This window comes from Filicampus tigris, chromosome 11 (assembly GCF_054856515.1).
Source record: "Filicampus tigris isolate MCC_2025a chromosome 11, RoL_Ftig_1.0, whole genome shotgun sequence".
In the NCBI taxonomy this organism is placed as follows: Eukaryota; Metazoa; Chordata; class Actinopteri; order Syngnathiformes; family Syngnathidae; genus Filicampus; species Filicampus tigris.
In genome coordinates, this window is record NC_141227.1 from 22,773,925 (window position 1) to 22,793,476 (window position 19,552).

Sequence of the window (19,552 nt, forward strand, 5' to 3'; positions counted from 1 at the left end):
GCATTTCACATATGTGTACAGTCGCATGCTCGTCACCACCACCGTGTCATTGTTTATCATACCATCCACAGTCAAGGTTTCATGAACTAAAATGCACATACAGTATATCCATATACTTGCTCAACGCACTCATAAAACCGAGCAGGATCAAGTCTAAATAAAAAGTAACATCTTGCTGAGTTTAATTTACTAGATAATGCCATTTTGTTATCCGTTGATTTGCTTTCATGTACTATCTCTAATTCTAATTCTTTTCTAGTCTAATTCTCATGCACTGATTTGCTAGCTATCAGCCAATAAGTGTGATCAGTTGTCACCGAGAGCTGACACTGTTTTGCATACGGCTATGTTGCCACCACATAGCTCCGCCCCTGGGCACCTTGACTTACAAGTCTAATTCATTCTGTGACCAACCTTGGAACTCCATTTGCTGGCCCGATGAAATAGGGGCTAGGAACCGGACTGGCCCACGAATTGCAAAAATACGTTAATAATTGACTGCCTTTGTAATTGCAATGGAAAAATAATCATACATATTTTTATTTTTTTATTTGCTTCAAACTCCCCAAATTTGGACTAAGCAAGAATATACCGAGAAAAAACTGCCCCCCCCCGCAAAAAGAAAGAATCTATTATATGGCGGTCTACTCCTTGAGGCATGCATGTATGAATCCAAAGGAATGTGAATTAGTCAAGAGCGTGAAAGGTGTCTTCAAAGAATGTCCTGTATTCCCAATTTGACCTCAATATGCCCACCCTGGATTTTTTTTTTTTTTTTTTACACAGTCACATGTTTTGCAGTTTCCCGGCGCAACTATTAAAGGCACAAAGCATTGTGTCACATTATCAAACACACTTTTTGTTGTATCATCAACAGTGACACAACTAAATGCGTCATCACACGCTGGGATCTGATCTCTGATCTCTTTGCAATTAAATGGCAAACTCTGAGCACTTTTCCCCCCCAGCCGGCGATAACCTTGTTACCCTCTTAACTCGTAATGGGGAAGGTCGACGATTTTTCACACAGAATTAGGTCACCATTCAGTGGCCATGTGACACACTACACAGTCAGTCCAGCATCGAAACAGACATGTAGCGTCTTCTGTTATTTATTTTGATGTATTATGCTCTGGCCTGGATTGATCAAATATGCACAAACATGTCCTTAATATTAAAGCTAGTTAGTCATTTTTTAAATGAAATGTATTGTGATTGTTTTTAAATTTAATTTACTCAATATTGATTATGAGGACATTAAATGAGAATGTATCAGTTTTAAACATAAACTCATTATCAGTCCAATCACTGTCTTAACAGAGATGAATAATTTTTTAAAAATGAATAGTAACAAATAATTCCAGGTAATTTGAATAATTATGTTCAGTAGTGTGTCTCAGACTGGCAGCCTTTCACATTGATTAGTAGGCTAAATAGCTTGTTGGTGACCCCCGAACTACATAAATAAATACATAAATAGAAAAAATAACGCGAGGTGGGTGTAACATGTAATTTTTCTCATTTCTTTTTAAAACAAAAACAAACGAAAAAATTCCAACAACAAATATCAGACACTCAGATGTGTTGACAGTCCACGGCTGATTGCATTAGCAAACCGCTAAGCCGTTAGGCTAAGTAGCACCACGAGATCTCGCGAGATCTGGCTTCCCGGTCCAACGAGGCCGCGCGGTATGTTGGAATGAGATGAAGATGATGCGCTCGAGTGGTCAGTGGTGAGCGAGCTCTTTTGCTAAAACGTCAACGCCGCCACGGACGCCTCACAACGCCGAAGAGCCGAAGGTAAAACGCTGCATGGTCATTTGTGTGCGTGGTTGACGGAAAAAGGAAAGAGCAAGAGGGAAGAGGGAAAGGGCGGGAGGGGTGTTGGGGTTTCTCCGCGTGACGTCAGGAGCTTCCCCCGAAAGTCCAAAACAAGACGTTGATGCAGTAATTCCGGGAGGGAGTCCGCTAGGATGAGTACGCCCGCATTCGGAACTAAGTTGGGACTATATTAAGACAGACTAAATAATACACTAGGGGGACTTCTTTAAAACGACAGAGACAAGCCAAGAAAAGCACAAGCAGAATCGCGACTGCACCTGCTGATCAGGTAAACTAGCTAGCCAGCTGCGATGTGGTTAGCATAACAGCATGGCTGTGTTCATGTTGGGCCGGTGTACTTAACGTTACGGTCCAGATATTTTGCAGTGTCACGCTCATCCTAACGGCATGGTATACAAACACTGTTTATTATGGTGACAATCGAAGGGCGACAACGTGCGTCAGTTTGGCAGCCAGTGACGCAGATGATGATGATGATGATGACGACGACGATGATGATGATGATGATGATGATGATGATGATGATGATGATTTGTACATCATGATGGTTACCAAGCAAGGAAGCCTTCTTAGATAGTGAGTTTTAATAAGGGGGTATGATTATGATATTCCTTCTTAACATTTCAAAGATACGTTTGACTTGGATATATAAACAATATAATTGTGATTAGTCGTAATCACATGTTGAATTGTAAAAATGTATTTGTGCTTACTTGAAAAGACAGTGCCAAGTCAAAGCTAAATGGTAGATATATGCAACGTCATTTTGCCAAGACAAATGAAGTCAGCTGCCAAAATCTGCTAGTGAGTTACGGATATCAGCAACGGAACTGTAGACACCTGTAACTATTGTAATTTGATAAGTCTTGGAAAGTTTGCCGCACAGCAAGTGGTTCTGATTTCAAATCTTTGCATGTCCTCTGTGGGTTTGCGTTGGTATTCTGCGGGGCTTATAGATAACGTAAGATTTACTTGGTTGTTAAATTTCACACATGATTGGTGGACACCTCCTGGAAACCTTTTTATAATGACCTAAAATGAATTGTTTACACCCTAGATAGACCCAAAAGTATCATTCCAAAACACTTGAATATAATTTCAAACAAATCTTTATGCATTATTGTTAAAAATTTCCCCAAAAATAGACACAGAAAGTGTGAGGATGCCGCCGTGCATGTTGCCACTGCTACTCACCAATGCAACTTTCCCCTGTGCCATTTTATTACATCTTTGACTTGGTGATACACACTTAAGTTTTATTAAGGTCCCATACCATCAAAATCTAAAGTCCACTCTTTACATAGCTCAAAATGAGACTGTGACATGGTTTTAGTTTGACCACAACATCCTGGAGGAGGAAAAAAAGAAAGATCGGTGCTGTTTGAGGTCACTTGGAAGTTGAAACTTTTTGATAACGCCTGCTATCAATACTTGGACCCTACGGGGAAAAAAAAGGCAGGCCTGGAGAATGATGATGTAGATTCTGGTAAATACTAGTTTCCAGCTCTCGGTTGCACTTTTCTGTGAACCATGCTAGCAATAGCGTTCGCCACACGTTATATAGCTTGCAGGCGATAGCACTCGCAGGTGTGGAGCATTCGCTTTTAAGAAATACAATTGATGATAGACGATGAGATATAGCGTGCTACCAATCAGAGCAAAGCTGTTAATATCCATATTTGGATTAAGGAGAACTGAGATCCAATTAGATTTACATATCGAATATTAATGAGAATTCCAGCTGTCTCATCTGACAGGCGTTTGGGACTAACTAGAATAGAATGAAAAAGGGCACCCTGGATATTTCCAACCAAAATATTCTTGCAATCTTGATAAGTCAACAAAATTATATTTTTAAAAAAGTAAAAAAAAAAACAGGTGTGGTAAAGGACATTAAAATCGCCAAAAGTTGCCGACGACTCTTTATCTTTAGTTGGGCACTTACTGTAGCTTGCGTTGAGCAGATGATCAGCTGTTAACTTCCACCACTGCCAATAGCGATCCGGACTTTACTCGGCATCATCCCCCCATTTCTCCCCCCGTTTTTTGGTGGAAAACACATATTGAATGTTTATCAGCCTTCTTTGAAGAATTTTTGGCGTTTAAAGAAAAAAAAGATGTTTGGGGCCGGCTGGGTCCCCATCCCCCGTGAATAGTGGGGGTACACTGTGCAAGAAATTCAAAAATAAATTTTCCATAATGTTCCCTTCAAGGTGTCTGAGAGTGGAATTTCCTTTGTAAATGTTGCCTGGCATGTGCTTCCCCTGGCATGGCTGGCGCATCCCGACAGTGGCTATCACCATGGCAACCGCCAGCCCGGTGACAGGGGGGGTCTCCTCGCTCTTCATCTCAGCCATCGTCTCTTGTTTTAGCCCCTCTAAAGAACTGTTTGGACTTGGCGCTCTTGTTCCAGCGAGCCGAGCAAATGAAAGGAGACATTTTTATTGCGTGTGGTTAAGTGTGTTTGTGTGTGTGTGTGTGTGTGTGTGAATGTGCAAGGGTGTGTTCCCGGCTTAAACCATGACGCCGCAGTCCCTCCCGCCCTCGGTGGCGGGCGGCGCAGAAGCGAGCTGATCCGAATACTGATTCACTGCACCCGCCGCTAGGTAGCCCAAAGTGTTAGCTCAGCCGCCGTAGCGCTAATCCCCAATTGAAGTGGCGGCGGCGGCGGCGGCGGCGGGAGTGGCGCTGTTGTTGTGTAATACGGTGTAGTGTTGCAGGGTGCATTTGAGGTGAACACGCCAGCAATGCGGGGGAGAGCCGGTGCAAAGATTTTGGGCAGAGAGAGAGAGAGAGAGAGTGTGTGTAACTGTGTTTTTCTATTTATTTATTTATTATTATTTTTTTTTACTGCTATTTATAGCCCATAGCATGCTCTACTCCACAGTCCCCAGATGCTCTGGCACCTCCCACACGTGCAGACACAGCAGCCTACACGCATCATTCGACATGCAGGAATAACACCGCACGCTAGGTCAAGATGAATGAAAGAAGCAGACGTGTTTGTCTAGCAAGCGCGGTCGCGTTCTGACTGGCGCCGGAGATTTTACCATGGTCAAGCGTGCGAAGTAGCACAGCAGTAGGACGAGTATGTCCTCACAGGAAATATGGCGGTACCTTGACTTACGGTTGCCATGAACGATGAGTTTCCGAGTTTAAAAGCCGCCACTTGCTCGCTTTTTCGTCGCTTTGTCTCTTGAAAAATAATCTAATGGTAATTTTTCTTCCCACAGTATTGCAATTGCAATTTCATAGGTGATTATTTTTCAAGTTCCTTTTTCCATGTATTTGTTAGCTAAGGATAGCTAGCTAATAGCCAGGAGAATGGCTAACGTACCCCTTTCATAATTTTTTGTGACGAAAAATGACCACTGTATCATATTTGGAAGTGCAATCGGTCGTCTAGAATTCATCTTGAAAAAGCTGGCTTTCTGGTACTCTTTTGCTTTAATGATTATTGTTGATATTTGATTTTGCAAATTTGTACTGAGAAGTCAGGAGAGAGGCAAACGTCTCACGAGTGACGAGCATAGTGTATTTGGAGATGAAATTGGTCTTTTAGAATCAGGGCTTCACAAATCCAGCACTTTTTTTGCTTTAATTATTATTGTTGGGTATTTTTTACTAGTCAGCGGGACAGTGGCGAATTTACCGCTTTCGTCATTTTCTTTGGCAACGACTGACCGACGTAGCATTTCAACCAAGTGAAACCGACCGGCTGTCGTCTCGCATGGGGGCATTGAAAAAGTGACTTTCCGCTGCTCTTTTGCTTTAATTGTTATTATTGGCTCATCATTGATTTCACTTTCTCAGATGATGTCTGACCAACGTTGTGACTTTCTTTGATGACACGTGACCCATATGCATCTTGTTTGGAAGTGAAATCGTGAGTCTTCCAGCATTGGGACTTCACAAAGCGGTGCTTTGAATTATTATCGTCTCGCATCGTCATCGTAAAGAGACGCATGGTTTTGCGCTCTTGCGTCACGTTGCTCCCCTTCTGCCATTGGCGCTACCTCTCAGCTGAAGTCCGATGACGTTGACGGCGTGACTTTTGAGCCGTATCGTTACGAATAATTCTCAGTCTTAAAGTGATTGAATAGCGGAGGATATGAAAAAAAAAATAAATCATTTTATTTCATTTCCCCTACTCCCCGCCCTCATTTCATTTCCTTCCAGGCTGAGTCACTGCCGGTGAGGAGGAAGGTCTGGAGCGGGAACAGGAGAGGAGGCGGCGGCAGTGGCGGAGGACGAGAAGAAGAAGAAGAAGAAGCAGCAGCAGCAGCAGCGGGCAGGGAGGGAGGCAGATAAGCCACAACAGGAAGCACCACGACACGCACGCACACACACGCCGAGTATTTGGTGTGTCGCGGAGAGAGCCGCTGCGTGAACGGCGAAGGAAGGAAGGAAGGGAGGGAGAGTGACGCGAGGCTGGGAGAGCCGCCCTCCTCCTCCTCCTCCTCCTCCTCCTCCTCCTGCCCGGCGCTCTCTGTGGAGCAGGCGTGTAGCGGCAACACACTCGGCGTGAAGGAACCATGAGCGATGTCACCATCGTCAGAGAGGGATGGCTTCAGAAACGGGGTGAGTACGTCCGCCAAGCTCCCTTCTTCTTCTTCCTGCTCTTTATCGTCGTCAGCGCTCCTCTCCGGCCCGGCCTCGCCGGTGCCGCCACATGTGCCGGCTTGTGATTGGCGCGTGCGAGCACATGGATGTCTGCAGCCTACAGTCGCTTGCGCGTCGCCTCTTTTTCGCCGCGTCTCGTCATCATGACTATGGGCTTGGCCGGCTGTTTATCTGCTGGCGTGTATGGGAATGTGTATGTGCAACGTGTGTGCGCGCGTGGGTGCGTGCGTGCGCGCGCGCGCGTGCATGCGTGTTAGCCTGCGGTCACCCTGCTTGCTGCATCTGTCAGTGGCAGCCATCATATACACACTGTGACATCAAGTTAGTTCTGTCGGCATTCATTCGCATAGCTGCTCTGTGGCGCTGAATGTCACAAAAGAGTCATATGACACAAGGTTGAGAGGGGTGTAAAGGGGGGGGGTGCATGGTGGTTGGGGGTGCAGTGACAGCACATCCTGTTTACAGCCTCACTGAATACAAACAGAAGGGAAATGAGCAGAGTGGAGGGAGGGAGGCCATGTTGCAAAGATGCTACTTCTCCTTTCTGACAAGCTCCAAAGTGCAACACGGTCAGTGTCCGATGTCAGGTTTGTATCTGGTCTCCAGCCTTCCCGTGTGAAGTTTGTGAGTTCTCCCAGTGCTTGCTTGCTTTTTTTTTTTTTTTTTTTTTTTTTTTACCAGGTGTGCTTCTTCCAACATTACAAAAAACATGCATGTTAGTTTCATTGACGCCTCAAAATGAACCATTGGTCCGCCGCCATCAAGTGACGCCATTGACCCTTCGCACACATAAATCACCGTACTGTCACGGAACATGTGCATTGAAAGCAATGTTTTGAGGTGTACGCATACTACCTTGATTTAAATGTGTTTTTATTTTTCTAATTGAACGCAAACAACATGCCGTGATTGTCACGGAAGACGCGAATTGACCGTCCGCTGTATTTGTATCATATGAATACAAAGAGAGGAAATGGGTGAGAAATCAAGGAGTGTGGATATTTGAAAGGCTGTTGGTCATTGACTGCACACGTGCATCTTGGTGACAAAGACTCTCCACGCTTTGCTTTTTCAGCTAAATACACATATCGTTGACATCGGGCAAAATCCTCTCATCACATTCCAGAGAACAAAAGAGTAGCATGCTTGTAAAGAGAGCAAGCCATTTGCAACACTTTGGATTGGTCAAGAGTTTGTAAAAATAACATATTCACATGGGGAGTGACTAATAGTATCCATTTGTGGTAAATATAGAAACGGTTCCATTCGATGCCAGCGATATGAAATTATACATGTAGTTCACTGCGTTTTGTAAAACACAATAAATGTTTGAAAGTATATACTGAATTGATATGGCTTGGCGTAAGCCGGCTGCATGTCACTTTGTGCCTGTAAAGCCTCATGCTTTTCTGTGACAGAGACTCTCCAGGCTTAGCTTTTCAGCCATGGGCACATATGAAATGATAAATATAGTCAAGTTTTATTGTAAAACACATAAATGCTGTGCATTCTGTTTTAGCGCCGCTTAGCTGCGGCCAGTTGGATCCCAGCCAGGAAATGTTTCGTTTGGTTGTGATGGGCTCATGTTATCCGACATGCCATTTTTGATTGAATAGCGTTCATCAAAACTTGAATCGCAGTAAAGCCGGCCGGCCGCTCATCAAATTTTGGTGCAGAATCCCGACCGGCCGTTGGCGTGTATGCGATTGTCAGTGCTTGTTTGTTTGTATGCATTCTGCCATTGGCTGGCGACCAGTCCGGGTTGTAGCTTTTCGCCCAAAAGTCAACTGGGATCGGCTACGGCTTACCCACAATCCTACTGAGGAAGAACCCTAGATGAAACACGTTACTAGACAGAATGAATCTCTTTCTGGGTTAAACCGTCGCCGCAATACCGCATTTGTTAACGCTACAGTCAATGTTTGAAATAATATATTGAACATTGCCATAAATTATGAAGTGTGTCACTTATGTCTTACTGACCATCCAGGGAAGTCCATTTCCTTTTCCTTTCCACGGTTTGCACATATTCCATCCTTGCGTCACTGTGGTGGCCACATAAAAGCAAGCAAAACAGCCCGAGAAAAGCAAACAACACCGCACTTTTTCTTTTTTTTTGGACCTCAATGAACGTTCATGCATCTTCTTCCAGAAGACATCTTTGTTTGAATCGCACACTTATTTGATGTTGAGTTCAGTGAGTGGTCGCGTGATGCGGGGATTTCCACGCGCGTTATCCTGCCGCGATGTGACGGCAGCCCCTTGGAATGTGTGAGGCAAACTGTTGCACAGGAAGTGACAAGCCGCCTAACAAGCCAGCAGCCTTGTGGGTAATGTAGGCCAGCCCTGTTGCACAGCGAGGGGCGGGGTGGTGGTGGTGGGGGGGGGGGGCACTTGTTGGCCATCAAAGTGCCTCTTGGCGCTTGAGCCGGATCCCCGCGTAGACACGACGCACAAAATGGGCCGCACACTCTTTTGCCGCGCGTGCCAGCGTGCCGCTGTGATCCTCAGACAGTCGTCTGTGCATATTAAAAGGAACACATCGCCTCCAGTCACGACGCAGTGTTTGACTGAAAGAGAGCGAGGGAAGGGGATCCAGGTTGTGGGGCTGACGGGGTGTTTTTCCGTGTCAGGAATATGAATGCTGGACTGCATCATATGCTGAATCCTGTGTGTGTGTAGTACAGGGTCAGGGTGCTGACTCACTGTCCGGGTCGTGATACAGCAAAGACTGCAGTCTTAGTCATTAGATGATGCGGACTGAAAGTAAGAGCGACACCTACGGACTCGCACGACAAACCTTTTTGTACCTTCAAAGGTGACTTTTTAGTCGCGTTTCCACAGTGTGGAAGGCTCCGTTCTTTCCTAGTTCAATGAACGCTCGTTGTTGGTTTTGAAGGCAGTTCAAGTAAGAGGGGGAGTTCTGAGCGTGGAACAAATCTGATAAAGTGACGGATGCAGTTCATTATATGCCGTACGTAATGCTGTGCTGCGGTTATGTTGCTATATAAGCCTTTACTGTATGTTGTTACTTTGATGTGCGGGGTATTGGTTTAGCTGCGTGGCTACACCAATGTAGCATCCGAGACTGTAAACACAACAACATTCACGTTTCTCTCACGTCGACTTTTGTGCCTCACGTGACCAGTGAACCCGTGCTTTACGCCAACGTTTGGATTTTGCTGGATTTTTGACCCAGCAGCCAGGTTGCTATGGTGAAATTAGCCACTGGCGACTTTGTTCAGTGAAAATAAAAACCTTTATTGTAACGCATAACTCACCCGTTCATGTTCCAAGATTGTCGGCGCTTATTAAAACAAAAGGAGCACCAATCGGCATCTGTTTTCCTCAAACAGCGACAATATTGACGTGTGTTGCCATAAAATAGACCTATTGACAATGTGTCTATTTCGTGCCCTGATTTTTTTTCTTTTTTTTTTTTTTCTCCAGGGATAGTGTTAAAGTTGCAGGTCACACATCTTAATCATCGTTTTATAGGGTTTTTAATGACCCACAGAGATTTACAATGACATGATCGTAAATTTCATGCAGAGGGCACCGATAAATTTTCACATGCTGAAATGATGGTCGGTTTCTTTCCCAGTTTGGTGCGGTCCACGAAGCCTTCATTTTAACCCCATCGAAAATGAGTCTTACTTAAGTAGATCAATTCATTTTACGCACCTTTTCGGCTCATCGGAAATGAGTTCATCATGGTGCGATTTTTGCCTGTAGCTCGCCGCCCGACCAAACAATGACGCAAATGCACCCCCGCCCCCAGGTGCACACTGAGCTCCAGTCATCAGCGTACGTGTCAAGCAGTGGCTGTGACAGTAGTCCCAGTCAGGTCTATATATTTTTCCTGTGTGGTGTCCCACGGCTGTCAGTCCAGCAGACAGTCGGTCGAGGTTGCACACTTGACATTTCGAGCAAGCCCGCCGGTCGCCGTCGCTGCGAGGCAGCTGCTTTTTTTTTTTGCCAAGTCAACACAAAGCCATTTCATGATGGCTGACCACTTAAGAATGCAGGTCGAAGTGGCCAATTTTTGGACTGTCTACATCCACCTTCACTTGACTCGTGTCATCTTGATTTTTGTAAGTGCAAGCCTTGTTTAGCGCGTTTAGGAGTTTGGCAGACCGCTCTGCGTCACGCTGGGCGTTCCGGCGGACCGAGTGCGTTTTCTTTTCGACTCCCCCGGAGTCCTTGACAGTTTGATGGCCGACGATAGACTAAACTTTAGACCAGATGAAAGCAGGTCTACGCTATGGCGCAGGTGGTGTAATTTTTCTGAATTTGATCCAGGTGCAAGCAGACAAATTCTGAGCTGCGCAGATATGTGTGGTTGACGTCGTACCTCAACTTACGAACATAATTGGTTCCGTGTTCCCCGTTTGTAAATGGAGGTACTTTTTCCCATTCAAATGAATGGAAGATGTTTGAGGGAGGACTGGCTGACTCCAAAGTGAAATTCATTGCAGTCATCAAGCTAAGATGTGGTGAAGGCATGACTTACTGTTTCAAAGTTGTTCCTATAAACGAGAGTAGACATTTTCTGTCTTTTCTAGTTTGCAAAAGTTGATTGACTATCCAGCCAATTTGATCAAGTAGTAGTTGTCGAGGCTTCAGTGTACGTTGCGTCAACAGCGATGAGGTCAATTTCTTCAGTTCTTCAGCTGCGGTTGTGCTCTATAAATAAAGTTGAGTTAAGTCGAGGTGACGTTGCGCAGTGTGACTAATAGCTTTTGGTGCGAAAGCCTAATTGATTGAAACCAAGTGTTTCCCGTTCAGTGTAAAAAATGTCAGCGATGATCTGTGCTGACGCATGGGGCATTCTTATCAATTAAAGGTACGTATTGATTACTTTTGAAGTGGCTTTTACAAAGCATTCATGGCAATGCGTTGCATCAGCCTGTCATGTAACTAACGTCTGTCCTATTGCATCGATGTGACACTTTCTTCCTCTTATCACAACCGACCATATTTAACATATCCCCCTCTGCGACGGCGGTCGTAAAGGATTTGTTGAAAATGGCTTTAACTTTGCGAAAATGACATTGCTTTGATGATCCAGTGCCTTTTCTTAATGGAAGGTTGCGTACAAAGTCCTCATCCATCACCAAAAAAATCCCCGCGGAAACAAAGAAATGGTGAGGAACGTCACCTCGGCAGAGTACAGTACAGCGTGTCCTCAGACGACCGAGCCTTTCGGAGCCCCTCTCTCATCGCAGCGCCGATGACTTCCTTCCTCTCGTCATTAAAGCAGCTGAGTGGGATGCATCACTTCTTTATCTCCTTCAAACAAAGCGCCGTGCATATGGAATAAATCAACACTTTCAAGGTAAAATAACCAGCGCCGAGAATCCAGTTCTCGTCTGCGAAATAAAGGCCGGATGATGAAAAAGGCACTTTGAGTGATAGACGCCGGCATACCCGTGACCCAAATGAGGATGAGCGCTATAGAAATTGGACGGATGGAGGCTGTAAAGTCTGAAGGGCGGCGAGCCACGGGCCCTGCTCGTAAAGGACGCCGCAAATGTGTCGCTCCCGCTCTCCGCCAACACACGTTACAAAAGCCACTTTGGCCCGATGGAGAAGTCTGGAGCCGAAGTTCATTTCCGCCCCGGCTGCCGAGTTTACCTTCCGTGGGCCCCCGCGAGACAGCCGGGGTCACAGTCAGCCGCGGTCGCCGAGGACACGGTTGCATCCGCCGGCATCATCCCACACAGCAGGCAGCAGATGGCCTGGAGGGAGGGCCGAAGATGAACACCACCATCGTCATCATCTTCTTTTGACACTCTACGCTTTCAAAGGCTTCACATAAGAGATGACTTGTCAAAGAGTTTCGGGACTAACTTTTTTTTTTTTTTTCAACTTTGGACAAACACAGTACCTGTGATGGTCAGAAGGAAAAATATTTAGGGTTTATCAAGAAAAACTGCATCCAAATGCATTTTTGGTGACACAAGTTGTATTGTGTATCTTGGCCCGGCCGTCTCCCCAATTCAACACGGCATTTTCTCGGTCAGATTCTGACGAATCGGAGTCATTCACGCAATATTCCAGAGTCAATGCTAAAGGAAGGGAAGGTCCGTCAATCTTATCACCGATGGACGTCCGCTTTGCTGACTCTGTGTCAGATGAGGCAGTAACAAATAAATAAATATCCGAGTCAGGATACCACGTATCCCCACCAATACCTCGAAAGGGGCCGCCAGAGGTACACGTTAAAAAATGCGTTCCTTCCACTGCTACTGGGACTAGCATAACTATGTCAAATCCTTAAGCCATGCCAACATAAGGGTATTCAGAAACCTTGTTTCCACCAAGTGGTGTGGTTCGTTTTATTTGGTACGGTTTTATTTAGTTACTATTGGGAAGGGTGCGAAAAACCGAACCGTCTCACTTTTCAGTATCGTACCATTGGAGAAAGGCGAGTTTCTGAGCATACATAGCGATATGGAACATTTGGAATGTGTGTTCTTAGTACCCTTATACTGTGTGGCGTTCTCAAGATGGCCAACACGGCACACCACACGCATGAGCACCCCTGTCGTAGTACCAAGACTAGCCTGTGAGAGGCAGTATGGTGCCGCGGGGCGGAAAATGCCAGAAAATGCAAAGAACAAATCGTCCAGATAAGCTCAGCTTTGTTTTACCGCATCGTGGTTGCGACTCTTTTCCTTGTCATTTCAATTTTGGTAATCAATCAATCAATCAATCACATTTTATTTATATAGCACTTTTCATACATAAAAATGCAACTCAAAGTGCTTTAAAACATTCAAAGCAAAACATAGATAATTATGGCTTGTGAGAGACGTATGCAAGCAGTTGCTCCTTGATTTGCGTCTGAGCAGCGTAAGCTTCAGGTTGCTTCATCAGAGCGATTGAAATTGACCACTTTGCGTCACTATCCCACTTGTATGAACGTGGGACTTCTTATTTTTGTATTTTTAATCAATTCTCAAACATTTCCCCAAAACATTTTTCACATGGTCACAATGGGTTGTTGAGGGACAAAATGAATTTATTCCATTTTGGGTCGTCGTTGTGACATAAAATATGGAAAAAGTGAAATGCTGTGAATGCATTGCAGGCATTTCTAGTAATTGTTTTTGGGGTGGCATCAGTTGCTCGCATTTTTTGCTCTTTGCAGCAGGGCTAAGTTTGTTTTCCTCGCGAACAGCGAATGTTGCCTGCTACCTCGCTGAGCGCTTCTTGGGCTGTACGTGAAGCATTGAATCTGTCACTGCGCACCCTCGCCGCATCCTTCTCCCTCTCCCTCTGCGTTTTCATCTCTTGGGGAACTGTACCGTCGCCACTGTAAATATCCAAACCGCGCTGCGGGGAGGTTCAGCGGGTGCAATGCAGCGAGGCGGCCATTTTGGCCCGGCGAGTTCAGCGGGTTCGCTCTCGCCGGCAGGCCGGCCCGATCAGGTGGCGGTGCCAGGTCTCCGGCATCAATCAGCGGCCGCCGCCGTCTACGCCGCTGCCCTCCCGTGTCAACGACGACTCCCTCCCTCCCTGTTGTCCCGCTGTTCCGTCTCCTCTCCGCGTCGCCCCTCTTTCTCCAACCCGCGGGGACGTACGGGGCAGGCAGCAGACGGGCAGACACTGTGGGCTTTGTTATGAATGGCATCCTCTTGCACATCCGGAGGAAGTGTACGCGCCAGTGTGGCTTTACAAGCCGTCTCTATTGTCCTTAGAATGACTCACTGCACACTGCAGAGGAGAATGGCAGGCGGGCGGGCAGGCAGACTGGTTTGCAGAGCCTACAGACACACGGCGCAGGAAAGACAGACAGTTCATGTGGTACACAGGCTCCGGATATTTGCCGGTGCAGAAGAGACCTGCAGTGACTTTGAAAGGCAGGTTGGCTACTTGGGCTGTAACGATTCACCAATGTTAAGGATTCATCAGTTATCTAAATAGTTTAATTTGATCATCAATTTGTTGGTGATTATTCAAGTAACTGTCGCACCACTAAATATTCATCATACAGTTTTTGGTTTGGCTGTGTCCGGAGCGGCGGCGCACATTTTGGGAGTTGGATGCGTTGTGTTGCAGTTCCGCCATTTCAAAGGCGACACAAGTTTGTGTCTTTGGGTAGTGCGATGATCAGTTTCCATATTGTATAGTTACAAGCTTCGTGGAACTAGACAGCCAGCAAAACGCAGATCTGACATAAGCGTCAGATTGGAATCGGACCCTTGGACCTGTCACGTAAATCAAGCCTAAGCCTTAACAGCCCATTATTGAGTCGCATCCCTTTTTCCCAGGTTAAGAACCGACTTCTTCCCGGTTTGCAGCCTTCATTTTCATCTCAATTGCTTCCCATCGCGTGGGGAGTGGCCTCCTTTGTGCTACAGGGTAGCGAGTCGGCGACGCAGAGCTGCCGGGCACACTCCACAAGTCGCTGCAATCATTAGCAGGAAGAATCTTTGCAAAGGCCACACAAACAAGGAGATGGATTAATGGCCTAGGCGAGTGAATGAACAAATGTATAAATGAATGAAGAGGATCAATGAATGGAGTTGCTGATGGCTGAAGAGGATGTTCAATGAAGGATGTTGAGTAATGGGATTAGTTTGTAGCTCGGGATCATCAAAGTGCTGACCTGAAACGTTTGATCAGTCCGTCTGGATGCATGTATGCTAATGCGTCACTCCTGCAATTGGGCTATACAGCGATTTTCGATCCATCCTCGTCTGCGCTGGGGTCGCGGGTGAGCTGCAACTGGTCGCCAGTCAACCTCTGGCCAGTCTTCGTGGAACCTAACGTGCGTGTTTCCGGAATGTAGGAGGAAGATGGCCTACCCAAGACAACATGCAAACAGCCCACCGGGAGCCCTGAGCTGAATTTCGAACCGCGACGCGAGCCTTAGAACTGTGAGGCAGACGTGCTAACTGCTGATAGATCTTATGTTGCTTTTCAAGGCCGATACACATACCGATTATTAGTAGTCCAGGAGTCCGATAACCGATATTTGGAGCCGATATTCGTTTGCGGTCAAAAGGGGAAATATTGGTGTCAAAAATTGAAATGATACAAATTTTTGACCGTCAGACCAGTTAAATGCTGTCTTTAACTTACGTACCCACATGTTGCCAATCAATGAAATAATGGCTTTGTGGTGAACTAAACAGGCCCCGATTTCACACTAGATCAATTTGTGAGTAAATTGAGACTCCATCTGTGCTGTAAGTGTTCTCTTATGTAAAATGCCATACATGCCTTGGCTCCATAAACGCTGAGACCGCGCAAGTCTACCATGTTGTCCTTTATCATTTTGACACACAAAATAACCGAAATGAAAAGCGGCCGGCAGGGCAGACGCTGTGCGTGGGGTCCGAGGTTATACTGCATTAAGAAAGCTTCGTGGAAACCGTATCACTGTTTTTGACCACTTAAGCCGCCACAGCGATTAGAGCAAAAAGGACAGTGTGTAGTCTAACATGATTGTCGAGGTATTGTTGGCCGCGTCGCCGAGGCTTTGGACTGATTAGAGGAGGCAGGTTGGAGTCGCTCACTCGATTCGCTCCGTCTGATTTAGGCCGTCAGATTACCGCATGCTGCTTTACAGCAATTGTAAATGTCGGAGGACTTTTGGGGCCACATTGTTCATGGCCTAGTGATGATTCTGATCGTATAATTTAAGTTTGAGGAATGTAACCAGCTGCCGGAGGCTATTGTGTTTGGTTTGTGCCATTGTGGTCGAACGTTACGTCCCACTTCACAGCTGAGCCGCAGTGCTGATGTCACAGCGGCCAGGTTAAAGGGACAGCCCGTCTATTTATAGCCCTCCCACCTGTAATCTGTCTCTTGACGGGATTAGCAGAGCCGCTAGTTTGAGCCTCCTGTGCCTGAGCACTGATTGTTATTAAATCACCAAAGTAAAAATGTGAACAGTCTGTCCAGAGCATCCTGCTCCACTGAGCGTATGATCCAGATCAGAGTTTATTTAGAATGTGTGCCCGTTTCAAACAAGATGGACTACGCAAACACGTATTTCAATGTGTGATGTACGAAACACACACACAGGCACATCACCACCTTCACAAACCAGATATCTGTCATAGTACCAAGATTGACCTGTGAGAAGCAGCGGGATTTTTGATGGTACATATTGAACAGGTTTTATGGTTGTCAGTCCCAACCGTTTTCTGAACAGACCGGGGAGGAAAAATCACTCTTATTCAGGAACATCATTCAAGATAATCCTTTAGAGACTCTCGGCAATCTTGCCTGATTTTGATTGGAAGGGGTGAAAAATGACCAAATTAGTCTCGATTACAAGGGTCGAATTATTAGTCGACTAATCGACTTTACTTCTTCGCGTTGCCATTAAAGCTTGAAGTTGACTAATTGGCAATAATGTTTTCGGCATCTGTCTGCTGCCATTGCCGAACTGTGTAATATAAGTATTTATGCTTATATAACCATAAGTATTTTGACACGGGTTCAGAGAGCACGAAAATAAGTTGGTGGTGAATGAGAATAACGATTAGCCGAGCTAGCTTTGGCTGTTTTCTGCCGGTCTCAAAATTTTCATACCAGCGTTACCACAGGACTGGCAGCAAGGAACGAGCCAGCGGCGTCAAGGGAAGCTACGTCATCGTCGGCAAAATCGTATGTCCGATAATGCGCGGCAAACACCTGTGTGAGAACGAGAACTTTATTCGGACAACGACACGCACCAACACCGCCACACTTGTGCCGCTTTACGACACTGTGTCGTAACAAATGATTTTATTTCATGCAACCGATTGACGCAATAAAATGTAGTAAATTCAACACACTGTTTTTTTTTTTAGAAGAAGTAAAATTATTACTTTTCGAGGTAGCCTGAAAAGGACAACATTTTTTTTTTTTTGTAGTAACTTGATAATAATACTAATTGATGTGTACAACTTTTTGGCACCCTGCTGTTGCGGTTCTTCAGTAGTGCGTTGCGATGCCTCGAAGGTGGGCGTTGAAAAAACGGCCCGCTTTCGATTGGTGGATGGAAAATAGTCACTTCCGCCAGACAATGGGATCACAAAATATACTTAAAAAAAAAACAAAAAAAACATCAAACTGTTGCTTGAAAACAAAGAATACTGTACCATTGTTTGCCATCTGTCATTCATGAAATGAATCTGTTTGTGTTTATACAGTGGATAGAGGAGACAAAAGCAAAGTGGTCGCATAGCTGCTGAAACGCAAGGTTCACCCACCGTGTGTGTGTGTGTGTTTGTGTGTGCGTGTGTTTGTGCGTGTTGTGTGGGAGTAGAAGAAAGAGGACAAACATCTGCCGTATTGAGAGATTGCTCCACGGTTTGAGTGTTTCCACACAATATCTGTGTTTTGGCTCGAGCTGCTGAAAAAGCGGCGGCTCATTACGGTCGCCTGCTGCACGTCCAGACGCGCTTGCACGTTCGCAACGGCGCCAGTATGAGCGCCGCTGACAGACACTAAAATACTTTTTGGGTGATACTGAAGCAGTTCACTTGTTCAAACAATCATATTAATCTGTCTAATTTAGCGTTTGATGGATAACAAAATGTCCACGACCCCATAAAAAGAAAATCTGATAAATACATGTGTAATTTCTTTGGGAATTCAAATTCAAAATTGATCATAATATTGATCATTTTTGAAAATGAGTGGATACTTTCCAGTTTTATTCAAAACGTTTGATGTTTTAACTTGAGTCTTACACAGAATTTTGCTTAGTTTTTACATTTTAACTAACAGTTTCATGTTTTTACGCATTTTTTTAAATTGTACATATTGTTTTACATTTTTCCCTATCTTTTGGGTTATGTGTTTTTTTTTTTGCTCAATACGTTTTGTTTACTTTCTGTCACCAGCCCTTTGTACGTGAAACTGGCATCGATGGGGAATACTCAATCTGCAATTTTGCGCTGCATTCACATTTGCGGAATTTTTTTTTCCACATTTGGAAACGCCTGAATCTGATATGATGGATTCTATGCATTTTTTTTTTTTTTTTTTAATATTCACACTGCCGTGACCCACATCCCAATCATCTCACGCGAGAGTGAAAAAAAAAATCGTAATTGTGTCACTTGAAGCATGCGTTCACAATCCGGCCAATTACCGATCGCCGTCGCGCTGCCGGCCATACAATTGCAATTGATGTTACAGCGGTGGCGGCTCCAGTTCTTATTTAATTTTTTTGTACATTTGTTTTGGCAGCAGACGAAGCAAAACAAATATGATTCTGGTCTCCGTGGCTTATTAGTTATGCATAATGGAGCGTGACTGATGACTGTGAGAAAACCCCCCCCCCCCAAAAAACAGCCTAGGCGGCGGTGTTTTGTCATCATGTTCATTCATAAAAGCAGGAAGTCCTTGCCGTTGTGTGGAGAACTAATTATTATTATTTAAATTATTATCATCATCTTCATCATATTGCACTAGTCAGACAGACAGGTAGGCTGTCAGACAGACAGCTTGCCTGGACAAAAGGAGGGAAAGCAGCAGTTAGTGAGCTGGAGAGCACTTGCTGTCGCGCCAATAATACAACACATCAATTGGCTGGGCTGGTGTGCGTGTGTGTGTGTGTGTGTTAATAGTACTTGATTGTTTATTCGGGCCTGCTGCGCTTGGCTTTTCTGCTCAAGTGTGCGTGCGTGCGTTCGTGTGTGTGCACAGAGAGGTATGTCGCGTGCGTGTGTTTGTGTGTGTATAAGTTTACAGGCAGACATGGAGACTAACAGCACAATGCTTTTGGAAAGAAGGGGTGCATTAAGGGAGTGGGGAGGTGGTCTTTACAAAAGATCAGTGGGTCTTAAGTTGCGCACACGCGTGCACGCGTAACGCCAGCTGCTGCCCGCGGCCCCCAGCCCGGCATTTCTGAATGAGTAATACAGAGCCAGCCACTCTGGAATAATAGCAACACGCACACACACACACACACACACACACACATGCACAAAGCGTTGCACCTGTTCACCGCTGCTCAATTGGCAAGGGCCGGCCGGGCTGGTTAAGGTCCCACCCGGACTCTTTTAAAGATGGATGAACACGCACACACGCACACAGAGGCAACAGTTGGACAGCTGTGTTAGCCTCCCGATGA

The 19,552-nt window shown here is 45.5% G+C and overlaps 1 protein-coding gene across 1 annotated transcript in view; it reads left to right on the top strand.

Annotated features, from left to right (window-relative positions):
* The first annotated feature begins 6,159 nt into the window (after positions 1-6,159).
* Positions 6,160-19,552, top strand: part of akt3a (AKT serine/threonine kinase 3a) — a 43,897-nt gene continuing 30,504 nt past the window's right edge. Inside the window, exon 1 of the mRNA XM_086045409.1 lies at positions 6,160-6,423. Within this exon, the coding sequence (XP_085901535.1) occupies positions 6,378-6,423 (46 nt within the window). The 5' untranslated portion in view covers positions 6,160-6,377. The remainder of the gene's footprint in view (positions 6,424-19,552) is intronic.